Consider the following 17836-nt stretch of genomic DNA (forward strand, 5'->3'; position numbering starts at 1 on the left):
CCCGCGGGCCTTTTTGGGTAGGAGGGTTTGTACTTTGTCCTGTAGTTTATCTCAATGTAGTTTGACTATCCAGTGGGTTCTGGTTCTGTTTAAAAGTTTTAAGATTCTGTTTTTGCTGTTTGTTCTTTGTTATAGAGCCAAGAAGATTGGAGAAGTTGTTTCTCCGTTTTGGATAGATAACTCTTTGTTTTGTTGTTTGTTCAGTGTGTTCCAATTTTCAAAATGATGTCGCTCTTCCCTGCGGCTACGACTATAACGTTAATTTCTGATGTCGACCTGATGCTCACACTTTAAGGGAAATGTGCCAGCCAGTGAGAGATGTAAAAAAAACACTGTTGAAACATGTTACCACTTGAAGAAGGCAGGTTTTTAGACTCACTGCCAAAAAACTATTTAATATCAGGTGATGTATCACCATGGTTTATGCAACTACAGGTAGTCTGAAGTGTTTTAATTGTGGGGAGATTGGACATAAGTGGAAGGCATGCACACACAGGGAGTGGGGCGAGCAGGGCAGTGATGGATCCTCTGTTGCGTCTGGCTCCAGATCTGAGACCTGGGGGTTTCGGGCCAGGCCTCCATCCTCGGTACAAACTTAACACTAACCATTGCAAGAACCAAATCAAATCAAATCAAATTTGTATTAGTCACATGCACCGAATACAGCAGGTGTAGACCATACAGTGAAATGCTTACTTATGAGCCCCTAGGCGACAGTGCAGTTTATAAAACTATGGTTAAGAAGAAGAGATAAAAGTAACAAGTAATTAAAGAGGAGCAGTAAAAATTAACATTATATACAGGGGGGTGTGAAGGCTATATACAGGGTATTATGGTACAGAGTCAATGCGGAGGCTATATACAGGGTATTACGGTACAGAGTCAATGTGGAGGCTATATACAGGGTATTATGGTACAGAGTCAATGCGGAGGCTATATACAGGGTATTACGGTACAGAGTCAATGTGGAGGCTAAATACAGGGGGGTGCCGGTACAGAGTCAATGTGGAGGCGATATACAGGGGGTACTGGTACAGAGTCAATGTGGAGACTATATACAGGGGGTCACGGTACAGAGTCAATGTGGAGGCTTTATACAGGTGGTTCTGGTACAGAGTCAATGTGGAGGCTTTATACAGGTGGTTCTGGTACAGAGTCAATGTGGAGGCTATGTACAGGGGGTACCGGTACAGAGTCAATGTGGAGACTATATACAGGGGGTACTGGTACAGAGTCAATGTGGAGGCGATATACAGGGCGTCACGGTACAGAGTCAATGTGGAGGCTATATACAGGTGGTTCTGGTACAGAGTCAATTTGGAGGCTACATACAGGATACAGAGTCAATGTGGAGGCTATATACAGGGTATTACGGTACAGAGTCAATGCGGAGACGAAATACAGGGTATTACGGTACAGAGTCCATGTGGAGACTATATTCAGGGTATTACGGTACAGAGTCAATGTGGAGGCTATATACAGGGGGTACCAGTACAGAGTCAATGTGGAGGCTATATACAGGGGGTACTGGTACAGAGTCAATGTGGAGGCTATATACAGGGGGGTGCCGGTACAGTCAATGTTGAGACTATAGACAGGGGGTACCGGTACAGAGTCAATGTGGAGGCTATATACAGGGGGTACCGGTACAGAGTCAATGTGGAGGCTATATACAGGGGGTACCGGTACAGAGTCATGTTAGTTTCTTGTTGATGTGGGCACCAAGGAACTTGATCGGCTTCCTATTTCGCAACAAAGCATCCTTCACTCATGCTGCCAAACATACCCTCGTTAAACTGACCATCCTACCGATCCTCGACTTCGGTGATGTCATCTATAAAATAGCCTCCAACACTACTCAACAAACTGGATGCAGTCTATCACAGTGCCAACCGTATCTATGTACTGGATCTATGTCAGTCAGGGGAGCTGTATCAGGATTCTGTGCTCACAGATCTACACTTTTGGATTTTCAGACCATGTGGTAACAATTGTGTTTAGCTTGGCAGTTGTTCCTTGTCCGAGGTCTTACTAGCACTTTAGTCTTAAATTATTGTATGATGCCCTCATTTTGTGAGTGGTTTAGTGTCTTCTGGGAGAGTTGGAAAGGTAGGAAAGCTGAGTTTGAGAACCTAAGACAATTGTGTGAGGTGGAGAAAACACAAGTAAGGTTGTTTTGCCAGCAGTACTCTGCCCATGGGGCAGCTAGGATAACATCTACTATTCGTAGGTTTGAGAAGGATATCAAAGGCATCGAGGATAGCCTTATTAGGCAGAAGGATTTAGGATCAGAGAGGGAGTTGAGGGCTAAGGGGACAGATCTGGGGTCTTTTTTACAGGATCAGGTAAATGGTGCGGCCATTAGAGCATGTGATGGCTACCCAACCCTACCTAACCCTAACCCTAATGGAAGTGGATGTTCCGAGTTCGTTCTTCTTCAACCTGGAGAAGAAATCTGCAGAAGCAGATGTTCCGTCCTTCGGGGTCCTTCGGCGTCCTTCGGCGTCCTTCGGGGTCCTTCGGCGTCCTTCGGCGTCCTTCGGGGTCTCTGGCTTCGGATCCAGATGAGGAGGACGACTGTGGACGTCTACGCAGACCTCTACGTTGACAGAAACACTGATCCACATTGTGCTCAGGAGATTCTACATGGGTTGCCTAAGCTCAAGCCTGAGTTCTGGTCAGCTCGGGGATTTGATCTAGCAACCTTCGCGGTTACTAGTCCCAACGCTCTAACCGCTAGGCTACCTGCCGCCCCAAGTTAAAGAATACTGAACATTAGCTTGCTGGCTCACCAGCTAACTCTGCATATATGATCTGTGTAGTAATGTTATTAGAATCAGAAATCTATTTTAATTGCTAGGTATAGCCTAATGTTAGCTAGTTAGCTAACATTGAACCTAGATGGTTAGCTTTATCTACTTGGAGATTCATACTACAGCTATGACAAACAGTTTGTTTTGGATTGCTGGTAGTATGATTTGGGATTATTCCGGTTCATTATTTTGCTAGCTAGCTACATGTCTAAACAAAAGCCTCCATTTTGCCAGATGATTCCATTTCATGAACAGGTGTACATGTCTAGACAATAGTGACCCATCCACTTAGCTAGATGTGACTGGGGGGGTGGATATAGCATTTCTTTCACACGACCCATCAATTTAGACAAGCTTCTCTGGGTAAGAATCATCTAATAAATATAAAATATCTGGACACTTTCTGTTTTTGATATTGCAAATATGCAAGTAACAATGTCACTGTACCGTTTACACTTTCTGTATGCTGTGCATGTGACAGACATTTCATTTGATATAGTGTGTGTTTACCAGAGACTACTCACTCTGTTTAGCACAGTAATGTGAACAACAACATGACCTGCACCAAAGTCAGATAAGGATATAGTCCAAGGACTAGATAAAGTGTATTTTTACCAGGAGTTTTTCCTTATTGAAGGTTACTACTTTTACCATTTTTAGTCTTGAAATAATTGGTTGTTTACTAAACTACTCACTGTGTTTAAAACATGGCCTCACATGTGAATCCTTAAAGAGATGGGTGGGGCTAAGGCTTAAGAGGGTGTGAACGATGCTGAATGGGTGTAGACAAAGAAGAGCTCTCCGGTAGGTGTACCAATACATTCAAAACTGGTAAACAAGTTTATCAACTTTCAAAGCACAATTACTTGTTCATTTTTCCTCAGCTGCAGTGTATGATATACCATTTTGTTGGAGTCTTATACAATATATTGAAATGTTGCTACATAGGACCACATATCTCTGTCCCTCTCTCTGTCTCTCTCTCTGTCTCTCTCTCTCTCTCCCTGGGCAACAACACAAGGATACTCTCTCTCTCTCTCTCTCTCTCTCTCTCTCCCTCTCCCTCTCTCTCTCCCTCTCTCCCTCTCTCTCTCTCTCTCTGGGCAACAGCATGAGGATCCTCTCTCTCTCTCTCTCTCTCGCTCTGTCTGTCTGTCTGTCTGTCTGTCTGTCTGTCTGTCTGTCTGTCTGTCTGTCTGTCTGTCTGTCTGTCTGTCTGTCTCCCTCTCCCTCTCCCTCTCCCTCTCCCTCTCCCTCTCTCTCTCTCTCTCTCTGGGCAACAGCATGAGGATCCTCTCTCTCTCACTCTCTCTCTCTCTGGGCAACAGCATGAGGATCCTCTCTCTCTCACTCTCTCTCTCTCTGGGCAACAGCATGAGGATCCTCTCTCTCTCTCTCTCTGGGCAACAGCATGAGGATCCCCTCTCTCTCTCTCTCTCTCTCTCTCTCTCTCTCTCTCTCACTCGCTCTCTCGCCAACAACACAAGGATACTCTCTCTCTCTGGGCAAGAATATGAGGATTCTCTCTCTCGCTCTCTCTCTCTCTCTCTCTCTCTCTCTCTCTCTGGGCAACAACATAAGGATCCTCTCTCTCTCCTCTCTCTGGGCAACAACATGATAATCCTCTCTCTCTCTCTCTCACTCTCTCTCTCTCTCTCTCTCTCTCTCTCTCTCTCTCTCTCTCTCTCTCTCTTTCTCTCTCTCTCTCTCTCTCTCTCTCTCTTTCACTCTCTGGGCAACAGCATGAGGATCATCTCTCTCTCTCTCTCTCTCTCTCTCTCTCCCTCTCTTTCTGGGCAACAACATCAGAATCCTCTCCCTCACTTTCTGGGCAACAACATGATAATCCTCTCCCTCTCTTTCTGGGCAACATCATGATAATCCTCTCCCTCTCTTTCTGGGCAACATTCTGAGAATCCTCTCCCTGTCTTTCTGGGCAACAACATGAGAATCCTCTCCCTATCTTTCTGGGCAACAACATGAGAATCCTCTCCCTCTCTTTCTGGGCAATAATCTGAGAATCCTCTCCCTCTCTTTCTGGGCAACAACATGATAATCCTCTCCCTCTCTTTCTGGGCAACATTCTGAGAATCCTCTCCCTCTCTTTCTGGGCAACAACATGATAATCCTCTCCCTCTCATTCTGGGCAACAACATGAGAATCCTCTCCCTCTCTTTCTGGGCAACAACATGATAATCCTCTCCCTATCTTTCTGGGCAACAACATGAGAATCCTCTCCCTCTCTTTCTGGGCAACAACATAATAATCCTCTCCCTCTCTTTCTGGGCAACAACATGAGAATCCTCTCCCTATCTTTCTGGGCAACAACATGATAATCCTCTCCCTCTCTTTCTGGGCAACAACATGAGAATCCTCTCCCTCTCTTTCTGGGCAACAACATGATAATCCTCTCCCTATCTTTCTGGGCAACAACATGATAATCCTCTCCCTCTCTTTCTGGGCAACAACATGATAATCATTTCCCTCTCTTTCTGGGCAACAACATGAGAATCCTCTCCCTCTCTTTCTGGGCAACAACCTGAGAATTCAGTCCCTCTCAATTAAATTCCAATGGGCTTTATTGGGATGTTTCCCATGACAATGAAGGCAATGCAATTGAGACTAGAATAGGGCCTTCAAGCAGCTGTAGACACTAAGACTATAACAGGGCCTTCAAGCAGCTGTAGACACTGAGACGATAGCAGGGTCTTCAAGCATGTGTAAACATTGAGACCTCACAACCGAAGACAGACTGACGAGAGAGGGAGGGAGAGAAAAAGAGCAAGATATACAGGCGGAGAGACAGAGGGAGTGGGACAAAGAAGTAGAACTAGAGGGAGAGGGATACAGACGGGGGGAATACTGCGTGGAAAGAGGTGGGGTTTAGGGGAGGTACGGGTCAGTGTTGGGGTTAGGGGAGGTCAGTGGCAGGAATGGGGTTAGGGGAAGTAAGGGTCGAGATCAGGGGAGTTCAGCCACGCTCAAGGTTCTAAACGATATCATAACCGCCTTCGATAAAAGACATTACTGTGCAGCCTTCTTCATCGACCTGGCCAAGGCTTTCGACTCTGTCAATCACTGCATTCTTATCGGCAGACTCAATAGCCTTGGCTTCTCAAATGACTGCCTCGCCTGGTTCACCAACAACTTCTCAGACGTGTCAAATCGGAGGGTCTGTTGTCCAGACCTCTGGCAGTCTCTATGGGGGTGCCACAGGGTTCAATTCTCGGGCCAACTCTTTTCTCTGTATATATAAATGATGTCGCTCTTGCTGCTGGTGATTCTCTGATCCACCTCCACACAGACGACACCATTCTGTATACATCTGGCCCTTCTTTGGACACTGTGCTAACAAACCTCCAAACGAGCTTCAACGCCATACAACACTCTTTCCGTGGCCTCCAACTGCTTTTAAATGCTAGTCTAACTAAGTGCATGCTCTTCAACCGATTGCTGCCTGCACCTTCCCGCCCGACTAGCATCATTAATCTGGACAGTTCTGACTTAGAATATGTGGACAACTACAACTACCTAGGTGCCTGATTAGACTGTAAACTCTCCTCCCAGACTGACATTAAACATCTCCAATCCAAAATTAAATCTAGAATCTGCTTCCTATTTCACAACAAAGCCTCCGTTCACTCATGCTGCCAAACATACCCTCGTAAAACTGACTATCCTACCGATCCTTGACTTCGGCGATGTCATTTACAAAATAGCCTACAACACTCTACTCAGCAAACTGGATGTAGTCTATCACAGTGCCTTCGTTTTTGTCACCAAAGCCCCATATATTACCCACCACTGTGACCTGTATGCTCTCATTGGCTGGCCCTCGCTACACATTCGTCGCCAAACCCACTGGCTCCAGGTCATCAAAAGTCTTTGCTAGGTAAAGCCCCGCCTTATCTCAGCTCACTGGTCACCATATCAACACCCACCTGTAGCACACGCTCCAGCAGGTATATTTCACTGGTCACCCCTAAAGCCAACACTTACTTTGGCCGCCTTTCTGTCCAGTTCTCTGCTGCCAATGACTGGAACAAATTGCAAAAATCACTGAAGCTGGAGTCTTATATCTCCCTCTCTAACTTGAAGCATCAACTGTCTGAGCAGCTTACTGTACCTGTACACAGCCCATCTGTAAACAGCCCATCCAACTACCTCATCCCCATATTATTACTTACCTTCTTGCTCTTTTGTACTTGCACATCATCATCTGCATATCCATCACTCCAGTATTAATGCTAAATTGTAATTATTTTGCCTCTGTGTCCTATGTATTGCTTACCTCCCTACTCTTCTACATTTGCACTCACTTAAGATAGATTTTTATTTATTTTATTTTATTGACTGTACGTTTGTTTATGTGTAACTCTGCGTTGTTTGTGTCGCACTGCTTTGCTTTATCTTGGCCAGGTCGCAGTTGTAAATGAGAACATGTTCTCAACTGGCCTACCTGGTTAAATAAAGGTGAATATATATACATATATTTTTTTTAAGAGTTAGGGGAGATCAGGGTTGGGATTAGGGTCGGTCAGTGTTGGGGTTAGGGTTGGGGTTAGTGGAGGGGTTAGTGAAGGTCAGGGTTGGGGTTAGGGTCTGTCAGGGTTGGGGTTAGGGTTGGGGTTAGTGGAGGGGTTAGTGGAGGTCAGGGTTGGGGTTAGGGTTAGGGTTAGGGTTGGGGTTGGGGTTAGTGAAAGTCCGAGTTGGGATTAGTGAAGGTCAGGGTTGGGGTTAGGGTTGGGGTTGGGGTTAGTGGAGTTCAGAGTTGGGATTAGTGAAAATCAGGGTTGGGGTTAGTGAAGGTTAGGGTTGGGGTTAGTGCAGGTCAGGGTTGGGGTTAGTGAAGGTCAGGGTTGGGGTTAGTGGAGGTCAGGGTTGGGGTTAGTGGAGGTCAGGGTTGGGGTTAGTGAAGGTCAGGGTTGGAGTTAGGGTTGGGGTTAGAGTTGGGGTTTCGTGGAGGTCAGGGTTGGGATTAGTGAAGGTTGGGATTAGTGGAGGTCAGGGTTGGGGTTAGGGTTGGGGTTGGGGTTAGCGGAGGTCAGAGTTAGTGGAGATCAGGGTTAGGGTTAGTAGAGGTCAGGGTTGGGGTTAGGGTTGGGGTTAGTGGAGGTCATGGTTGGGGTTAGTGGTGGTCAGGGTTGGGGTTAGTGGAGGTCAGAGTTGGGGTTAGTAGAGGTCAGGGTTGGGGTTAGTGGAGGTCAGGGTTGGGGTTAGTGGAGGTCAGGATTGGGGTTAGTGGAGGTCAGGGTTGGGGTTAGTAGAGTTCAGGGTTGGGGTTAGTAGAGGTCAGGGTTGGGGTTAGTGTAGGTCAGGGTTAGTGGAGGTCAGGTTTGGGGTTAGGGTTGGGGTTAGGGTTGGGGTTAGTGGAGGTCAGGGTTAGTGGAGGTCAGGGTTAGTGGAGGTCAGTGTTGGGGTTAGTGGAGGTCAGGGTTAGTGGAGGTCAGGTTTGGGGTTAGGGTTGGGGTTAGGGTTGGGGTTAGTGTAGGTCAGGGTTAGTGGAGGTCAGGGTTAGTGGAGGTCAGGGTTAGTAGAGGTCAGGGTTGGGGTTAGGGTTGGGGTTAGTGGAGGTCAGGGTTAGTGGAGGTCAGGGTTAGTGGAGGTCAGGGTTGGGGTTAGTGGAGGTCAGGGTTAGTGGAGGTCAGGGTTAGTGGAGGTCAGGGTTAGTAGAGGTCAGGGTTGGGGTTAGGGTTGGGGTTAGTGGAGGTCAGGGTTAGTGGAGGTCAGGGTCAGGGTTAGTTGAGGTCAGGGTTAGTGGAGGTCAGGGTTAGTAAAGGCCAGGGTTGGGGTTAGGGTTGGGGTTAGTGGAGGTCAGAGTTAGTGGAGGTCAGGGTTAGTGGAGGTCAGGGTTAGTAGAGGTCAGGGTTGGGGTTAGGGTTGGGGTTAGTGGAGGTCAGGGTTAGTGGAGATCAGGGTTAGTGGAGGTCAGGGTTAGTGGAGGTCAGGGTTAGGCCTGTCACTACTCACTCTGGTGTGTTGATCCAGATGATGTCCAGGTGACAGTAGTAGACACACTCCTTGTCTCTGTAGCTGTAACACGTACAGCGCTTGTCTCTACGCCGCGCCTCAGTGATGTTCCGGGACCCATTGCTGCTGGCCCCACCTACAGCGCTGGCCACACCTACACCGCTGGCCACACCCATACTGCTGGCCCCACCCACTGTGGTTGACCTGGAGACCAAGTTCATCTCATTGGTCTCCAACTCTTCCCTCTCGACAACATCTTTACTGGGGGCTGAAGAACCTACATGGACATAGGAAGAGTTAATGATGAATACAATTAACAACATGTTGTATACATTTCTTTTTTAAATAAAATGTATTTTATATTGTAATGTAAAAGCACTTTGTGATGGTGTTAAAATGTGTCCCGTTTCAGGAAACTAGGCGTATGTCTCGGGTCACTACTTCACAGGAGAACGTAAATAAATAAATAAATGTTTTGGGGGGCAGAAATTCCTTCTCGAACATGTGCTTTGTCATGTGCTTTAATGACAAACTTGTATGCAATCTGTAAATACGAATACAATTGTTAAATTAGGAGCCAAGTTGGTTAAGTCAACGCTACCCATGATTGGCTGACATTATGAGTGGGCTGGACATGCCGAGAGATGAGTTTGGATTGGTCTGCCATGTAGCCTGCTTCTGTCTATTTGAGCTGTAATCCTATCTAACGTGTCTTTAAAAAAACAGAAGTGGGTAGTAAAACAAAAGACTCCACTATGCAAGTCTCCATTTCAATAGAACATCACTGCAACAACTGTTTCAGACCACTCTAGTCTGAGTGTACCAGAGTGCAGAATAACTGATGAATTTACGAACGCTCAACACCCGTTTAATATGGCCGGTGTCAGTAGACGTCAGCAGAAAAAGCATAGTTAAATTGTTGCCAGGAGCACAGTTACAGTCACCAACGCTCTGGATAACATTATTTAAGGAAAAGGGTTGCAGTCTGCCATGAAGCGTTCATCCATGTGTATGGGTAAGGGTCTAGCTACTGTTTCAGATATAATAAGTTTCTAATTTGGTCAGAAAGTTGTTTTCATCGCAAGTTAATAACCTCTACGGGATCGGTGTCTCTGTACCGGGACGGTTGATGCTAACCTATGCTAATGTGACTAGAATGATGATGTAAGTAACAGCCATCTTCCCAGGACTAAGACATGTCTTATATGGGCAGAAAGCTTAAATTGTTGTTCATCTAACTGTGGTGTCCAATTTACAGTAGCTATTACAGTGAAAAAATACAGTGGTATTGTTTGAGGAGAGTGCACAACAACAAAACACTTTTATCACGGCAACTGGTTTGATACATTCACCTCTGAAGGTAAATAATGTACTTACATTCAGTAATCTTGATCTGATTTGTCATCCTGAGGGTCCCAGAGATAAAATGTAGCATAGTTTTGTTTGATAAAATACATTTTTATATTCAAATGTAGTAACTGGGTTCTACAGTTTGAACCCTTGCTGTTTCTGGCTCCACACCCACCCCACCCAGCTATCTAGATGTGTGAAGGTTAGTGTATTTTCTGTAGGGAAGCTAATTATCCATCATGTATGACATTCAGATGATGAAGAGAAAAAAGAGGTTAGTGGATTATCTTTTATTATCTTGTATTATCTTTTACCAGATCTAATATGTTATATTCTCCTACATTAATTTCACAAGAATATGCATATCCTTGCTTCTGGTCCTGAGCTACAGGCAGTCAGATTTGGGTATGAACCATTTTAGGAGGAAATTTAAAAAATGGGTTCGATCCTTAAGAGGTTTTAAAGCTTACTGTTAGCTACCAAGCTAGCTAGCTGACGTTAGATGGCTGGCTCGCTAGCTAACATTACGTTTATGATCTGTGTGTAGTAATGTTATCTCAGAATGCCATTTCGCATTGCTAGTTATAGCCTAATGCTAACTAGCTAACTAGCTAACAATGAACCTATTTGGTTAACTTTAGCTAGCTATGACAATCTGTTTGTATTGCTAGTACTCCTTCGATTAGGATTATGATTCATTGTTTAGCTAGCATGTCTAAACAAAAGACTCCACTTCGTCAGATGATTACATGACCCATCAAGTTAGCCAGGTGTGTCTGACGGTGATTACGGCTATCTACTGTATAATAATGCCTAAATATCTGGAATTTGTCTTTCAGCGTCAGTAGAACACACCTGACTCTCCTCCATCAGTCATACAAGGAGAATGGTCTAATGTCTCCCATCAGAAAGACCTGTAGAACACACCTGACTCTCCTCATACAAGGAGAATGGTCTAATGCCTCCCATCAGAAAGACCTGTAGAACACACCTGACTCTCCTCACCAGTCAAACAAGGAGAATGGTCTAATGTCTCCCATCAGAAAGACCTGTAGAACACACCTGACTCTCCTCACCAGTCATACAAGGAGAATGGTCTAATGTCTCCCATCAGAAAGACCTGTAGAACACACCTGTCTCTCCTCCATCAGTCATACAAGGAGAATGGTCTAATGCCTCCCATCAGAAAGACCTGTAGAACACACCTGACTCTCCTCCACCAGTCATACAAGGAGAATGGTCTAATGTCTCCCATCAGAAAGACCTGTAGAACACACCTGACTCTCCTCACCAGTCAAACAAGGAGAATGGTCTAATGCCTCCCATCAGAAAGAGAGCTGGCCGAAGAAAGCATAGGTTACATGTGAAGCATGAGGACGTGCAGAGAGTGGTGAACTTCATCAACAACTACGCAGAGGATAATGCCATAGTGTTACCAGGACGCCACCCAGGACACCAACATTTTGGTGGAAAGCTGCTGCCATTATTTCTGTATTTGCCAGAGGGATGTGTAGTCAGGCTGTGTGTTATATCATATTAACTTCCAGTTTACAACATGATGTTTCTGATTGCTGTGCTGCTGCTCTGCACATTTGTAGGTAATTGAAACTTACCTGATAATGATGAATTAAAAAATGATATGTTTTACGTTACATTTACTTCATGTTATTTTGCTGTTTGCAGGTGCGCTATCCTTCTGACCCTATACAGCCAGGTCCCGTCTACAGTTGAAGTCGGAAGTTTACACAAACTTAGGTTGGAGTCATTAAAACTTGTTTTTCAACCACTCCACAAATTTCTTGTTAACAAACTATAGTTTTGGCAATTCTGTTAGGACATCTACTTTTGCATGACACAAGTAATTTGTCCAACAATTGTTTACAGACAGATTATTTCACTTATAATTCACTGTGTCAGTATTCCAGTGGGTCAGAAGTTCACATACACTAAGTTGACTGTGCCTTTAAACAGCTTGGAAAATTCCAGAAAATGATGTCATGGCTTTAGAAGCTTCTGATAGTCTAATTGACATAATTTGAGTCAATTGGAGGTGTACCTGTGGATGTATTTCAAGGCCTACCTTCAAACTCAGTGCCTCTTTACTTGACATCATGGGAAAATCAAAAGCCAAGACCTCAGAAATATAATTGTAGACCTCCACAAATCTGATTCATCCTTGGGATTATTATTGTGGGAAGCTTGTGGAAGGCAACCCAAAACGTTTGACCCAAGTTAAACAATTGAAAGGCAATGCTACCAAATACTAATTGAGTGTATGTAAACTTCTGACCCACTGGGAATGTGATGAAAGAAATAAAAGCTTAAATAAATCCTTCTCTCTACCATTATTCTGACATTTCACATTTTTTAAGTAAAGTGGTGAACCTAACTTAAATAAGACAGGGATTTATTACTAGGATTATACGTCAGGAATTGTGAAAAAGTTGAATGTATTTGGCTAAGGTGTATGTAAACTTCAGACTTCAACTGTACTATTTAACACCTCGCAAGTGTGGCTTGTTTGGTTTCTGCTGTGAAGAAATACCACACCAACTACTTCATTGTTGTATGGAGGGAAACACGTGTGGACTGCAGTGGCCAAAACAAGAACAAGTCTGTGCTCTGGTATTGTGCCTGGTGGACCATGCACAAGCTCCACCACAGTCTGGACCTTCACTTCCTGATCACTGGCCACACCAAGTTTGCTTCGGCCTCATCAAGCAGCGCTTCAGGAAGACCAGAGTGAACACGTTGTCTGAGATCGCTGGTGTTGTGTAGGACAGCACAGAGACGGGGGTCAACATCCCACAGCTGGTTGGACTGGAGGATGATACGGTGCTGGTGGAAAGCTACGGCTGGCAACAACACCTGACTCCGTACTTCAGGCTGCTGCCACAGATCAAGCAGTACCAGCACTTCAGGTGAACATCATGTTCATTACATTGTATGAGGTCTTTCTTCTTATCTAAACTTTGGAGTAGAATTGATGTTGGTTATTTCCTGTTTTACAGCTTCGATGCTCTGGAGTCTGGTGTTGTTGTCTCCAAGGAACATTCAGACTCAGTCGGGACCAGGTTTCAGCTGCTGCACTACGTTGAAACCCATCCCATAGATGGTTTGCCTGTACAAAGCACCACCTGGACTGGACAAACTTATGTTCCTGAGAAGATCAGGGAGTTTTGTGACGAAGAGGCTATGGACATCACATGCCCTGCACCAACAAAGGCAAGGTCAGGACAGAAACAGGGTCTCAGAATATAGATTAGGTTTGGATAGGTTTGGACACACCAGTCATCAACACTATCTGCTGTGCCTCTATTCACATGATTCTCTCCTAACACACACTCCACACGTTGCTGCTACTATTTTTTATATCCTGCTGCTCAGCCACTGATTACATATCATCTATCACTAATATTGTTTTTGATATTGTTCTTGTACATGCCACAAGAGCATTAGCGAGGTCGGGCACTGGCTCACATAGGCCTGGCTCACAGTCAGAGTTGCAATTCATCCCAATGGTGTTCGATGGGGGTTGAGGTGAGGGCTTTGTGCAGGTCAGTCAAGTTCTTCCACACCGATCTCAACAAACCATTTCTGTATGGACTTTGCTTTGTGCATTGGGGCATTGTCATGCTGAAACAGGCAAGGGAACTTCCCCAAACTGTTTCCACAAAGTTGGAAGCACAAAATCCTCTAGAATGTCATTGTATGCTGTAGCGTTAATATGTCCCTTCAATGGAACTAAGGGGTCTAGCCCGAAACATGAAAAACAGCCCCAGACCATTATTCCTCCTCCACCAAACTTTATAGTTGTCACTATGCATTGGGGCAGGTAGCATTCTCCTGACAATCACCAAACCCAGATTCGTCCGTCGGACTGCCAGATGGTGAAGAGTCAACCGAGGACAGAGGATTTTTACGCGCTATGCACTTCAGCACTCGCCGGTCCCATTCTGTAAGGTTGTGTGGCCTACCACTTAGCAGCTGAGCCGTTGTTGCTCCTAGACATTCCACTTTCACAAGAACACAACTCACAGTTGACCGGGTCAGCTCTAGCAGGGCAGACATTTGACGAACTGGCTAGTTGGAAAGGTGGCATCCTATGACGGTGCCACCTTGAAAGTCACTGAGCTCTCCAGTAAGGCCTACTGCCAATGCAATATATATATATATATAATGTTTGTCAATGGAGATTGCATGACTGTGTGATAGATTTTATACACCTGTCAGCAACGGGTGTGGCTGAAATAGCTGAATCCACTAATTTAAAGGGGTGTCCACATAACGTTTATATATATATATATATATATATATATACTGTATCTACATTCAATGAAGTGTCCTGACTCCCCCTGTATTAAAATCCAAATGACTAAATATGCAGTGATCGCTGAAGGTATTCCAAGAACGTCTATCCCACCCCTGGATGCGGGTTACAACGGATTTCTTCACACCATCCCCAGGCTAATTGCACAAAGGGGAGGAAGTGTCTGGGACGAATAGACCTGTAGTTGATTTACTAGGTTTCACACTAGGCTTTTAAGTAACCCAAAAATATTTCACAGCGATGTGCATGCACTGTGGTATCAAAGGGCACCGCAGAGTCACCGAGTAAACGTGCCCAAACCCCCAACCTTCAAAATAATTTATTTTTTAAAATCGGTAATGAATGCTCCTCATTTAAAGGAATATTCAAAATTAATATTCAATATAAAATAAATAATCTTGAAGAAAAACTTTAAACATATTTCAACTTGAAGCACTGACACTGATAGATTAAATACACATTCATGAAATCTTATACATCCATGGACATTACTGCTACTTCTTCACAGGAAGATATCCATGGACATTACTGCTACTTCTTCACAGGAAGATATCCATGGACATTAATGCTACTTCTTCACAGGAAGATATCCATGGACATTAATGCTACTTCTTCACAGGAAGATATCCGTGGACATTACTGCTACTTCTTCACAGGAAGATATCCATGGACATTACTGCTACTTCTTCACAGGAAGATATCCATGGACATTACTGCTACTTCTTCACAGGAAGATATCCATGGACATTACTGCTACTTCTTCACAGGAAGACATCCATGGACATTACTGCTACTTCTTCGAAGGAAGATATCCATGGACATTACTGCTACTTCTTCACAGGAAGATATCCATGGACATTACTGCTACTTCTTCGAAGGAAGATATCCATGGACATTACTGCTACTTCTTCGAAGGAAGATATCCATGGACATTACTGCTACTTCTTCGAAGGAAGATATCCATGGACATTACTGCTACTTCTTCACAGGAAGATATCCATGGACATTACTGCTACTTCTTCACAGGAAGATATCCATGGACATTACTGCTACTTCTTCGAAGGAAGACATCCATGGACATTACTGCTACTTCTTCACAGGAAGACATCCATGGACATTACTGCTACTTCTTCACAGGAAGACATCCATGGACATTACTGCTACTTCTTCGAAGGAAGATATCCATGGACATTACTGCTACTTCTTCACAGGAAGACATCCATGGACATTACTGCTACTTCTTCGAAGGAAGATATCCGTGGACATTACTGCTACTTCTTCACAGGAAGATATCCATGGACATTCATGTTCTGATAATTCTTGACAGGAAGATATCCATGGACATTCATGTTCTGATAATTCTTGACAGGAAGATATCCGTGGACATTCATGTTCTGATAATTCTTGACAGGAAGATATCCGTGGACATTCATGATCTGATAATTCTTGATAGGAAGATACATTTAAAAAATGTTTTTTTTTTATTGAAGTAGACTAATAAGAGTAAAAGTTCAGTTTACATCGAATGTAGACTACCAGTAGTTGATCTCTCAGTGCCCTGTCTCTCCAGCAGAGACGACAGTTTAATAACTCACAACTCAGGACTATTTGATCTCTCAGTGCCCTGTCTCTCCAGCAGAAACAACAGTTTAATAACTCACAACTCAGGACTATTTGATCTCTCAGTGCCCTGTCTCTCCAGCAGAAACAACAGTTTAATAACTCACAACTCACAACTATTTAATCTCTCAGTGTCCTGTCTCTCCAGCAGAGACAACAGTTTAATAACACAACTCAGCAGTATTAATTCTCTCAGTGTCCTGTCTCTCCAGCAGAGACAACAGTTTAATAACACAAATTATTAAATTTTCACCTAAAATCAAATACCCAAATCTAACTGCATGTAGCTCAGGACCTGAAGCAAGGATATGCATATTATTGATACCATTTGAAAGGAAACACTTTGAAGTTTGTGGAAATGTGAAATTAATGTAGGAGAATATAACACATTACATCTGGTAATAAACATGTTGGTATTTTTTGTCCTATCATCTTGAAATGCGAGAGAAAGGCCATAATGTATTATCCCAGCCCAGGCGCAATTTAGATTTTGGACAGTAGACGGCAGCAGTGGACGTGCAAAGTTTTAGACTGATTCAATGAACCATTGCATTTCAGTTCAAAATGTTGTATCAAGACTCCCCAAATGTGCCTAATTAGTTTATTAATACATTTTCAAGTTCATAATTGTGCACTCTCCTCAAACTATAACATGGTATTCTTTCACTGTAATAGCTACTGTAAATTGGACAGTGTAGTTAGATTAATAAGAATTTAAGCTTTCTGATATGTATAACATATCAGATATGTTTATGTCCTCGGATCCTGTAGAGGATAAGAACACACAACTCAGGAGTTTTTATTCTCTCAGTGCCCTGTCTCTCCAGCAGAGACAACAGTTTAATAACACAACTCAGGAGTTTTTATTCTCTCAGTGCCCTGTCTCTCCAGCAGAGACAACAGTTTAATAACACAACTCAGGAGTTTTTATTCTCTCAGTGTCCTGTCTCTCCAGCAGAGACAACAGTTTAATAACACAACTCAGGAGTTTTTATTCTCTCAGTGCCCTGTCTCTCCAGCAGAGACAACAGTTTAATAACACATCTCAGGAGTTTTTATTCTCTCAGTGCCCTGTCTCTCCAACTCAGATGAAACAGATCATTCTTCAAACTTACCATTTGCAAAGACAGCTGCTAGTCCAATTAAAAGTAGAACTCCCAGATCCATCAGAGAAACATTAGCCATACCACATCAGATATAAAAAAAACAGGAACAAATAGAGTGACTAAAATATTCAAAAGTAAAAAATAAAGATCAGACTACATAGAATCCCATAGTGAGTAGAATGTTGACTGTTGACACTGACAGAATCCTGCTGGGTTCCAGACTGCTATGTTCCTGCAGAGACCCGCATTGTTGCTGTCTGCTAAAATTCAAAGATGTCCAGTAGGCTTTAGAGCGCAGTGGTCTCTCCTCTACTGTCGGTGATGCAGAAGTAAAGGAGAACTGATATTCCTGTCTGCACAGCGGTCTCTTTATAGCTGCATTGAGCAGTGGTGATACCTGAACACTCACAGACACACACGCACACACACACATACACACACACACACGCACACACGCACACACGCGCACACACGCACACACACACGCACACACACGCACACACACACACACACACGCACACACACACACACACACACACACACACACACACATTCACACACGCACACACGCACACACACACACACACAGAACCATAGTTGAAATTGCCACAGGGGACAATGGGGACACAATATTCAGAACAGGTCGA

At 44.1% G+C, this 17836-nt stretch overlaps 1 protein-coding gene across 1 annotated transcript in view; it reads right to left on the minus strand.

The window, feature by feature from the left end:
* The window catches only part of LOC110528689 (uncharacterized), a 60138-nt gene extending 42584 nt beyond the window's left edge, over window positions 1-17554 (minus strand). The window contains exons 1-2 of the mRNA XM_021610821.3: window positions 17199-17554; window positions 8784-9060 (exon numbers count right to left, since the gene is read on the minus strand). Of these exons, the coding sequence (XP_021466496.3) occupies window positions 8784-9060; window positions 17199-17268 (347 nt within the window). The 5' untranslated portion in view covers window positions 17269-17554. The remainder of the gene's footprint in view (window positions 1-8783; window positions 9061-17198) is intronic.
* Window positions 17555-17836: the final 282 nt, after the last annotated feature.

This window comes from Oncorhynchus mykiss, chromosome 7 (assembly GCF_057628025.1).
Source record: "Oncorhynchus mykiss isolate SJ-2025 chromosome 7, ASM5762802v1, whole genome shotgun sequence".
NCBI classification, from domain to species: domain Eukaryota; kingdom Metazoa; phylum Chordata; class Actinopteri; order Salmoniformes; family Salmonidae; genus Oncorhynchus; species Oncorhynchus mykiss.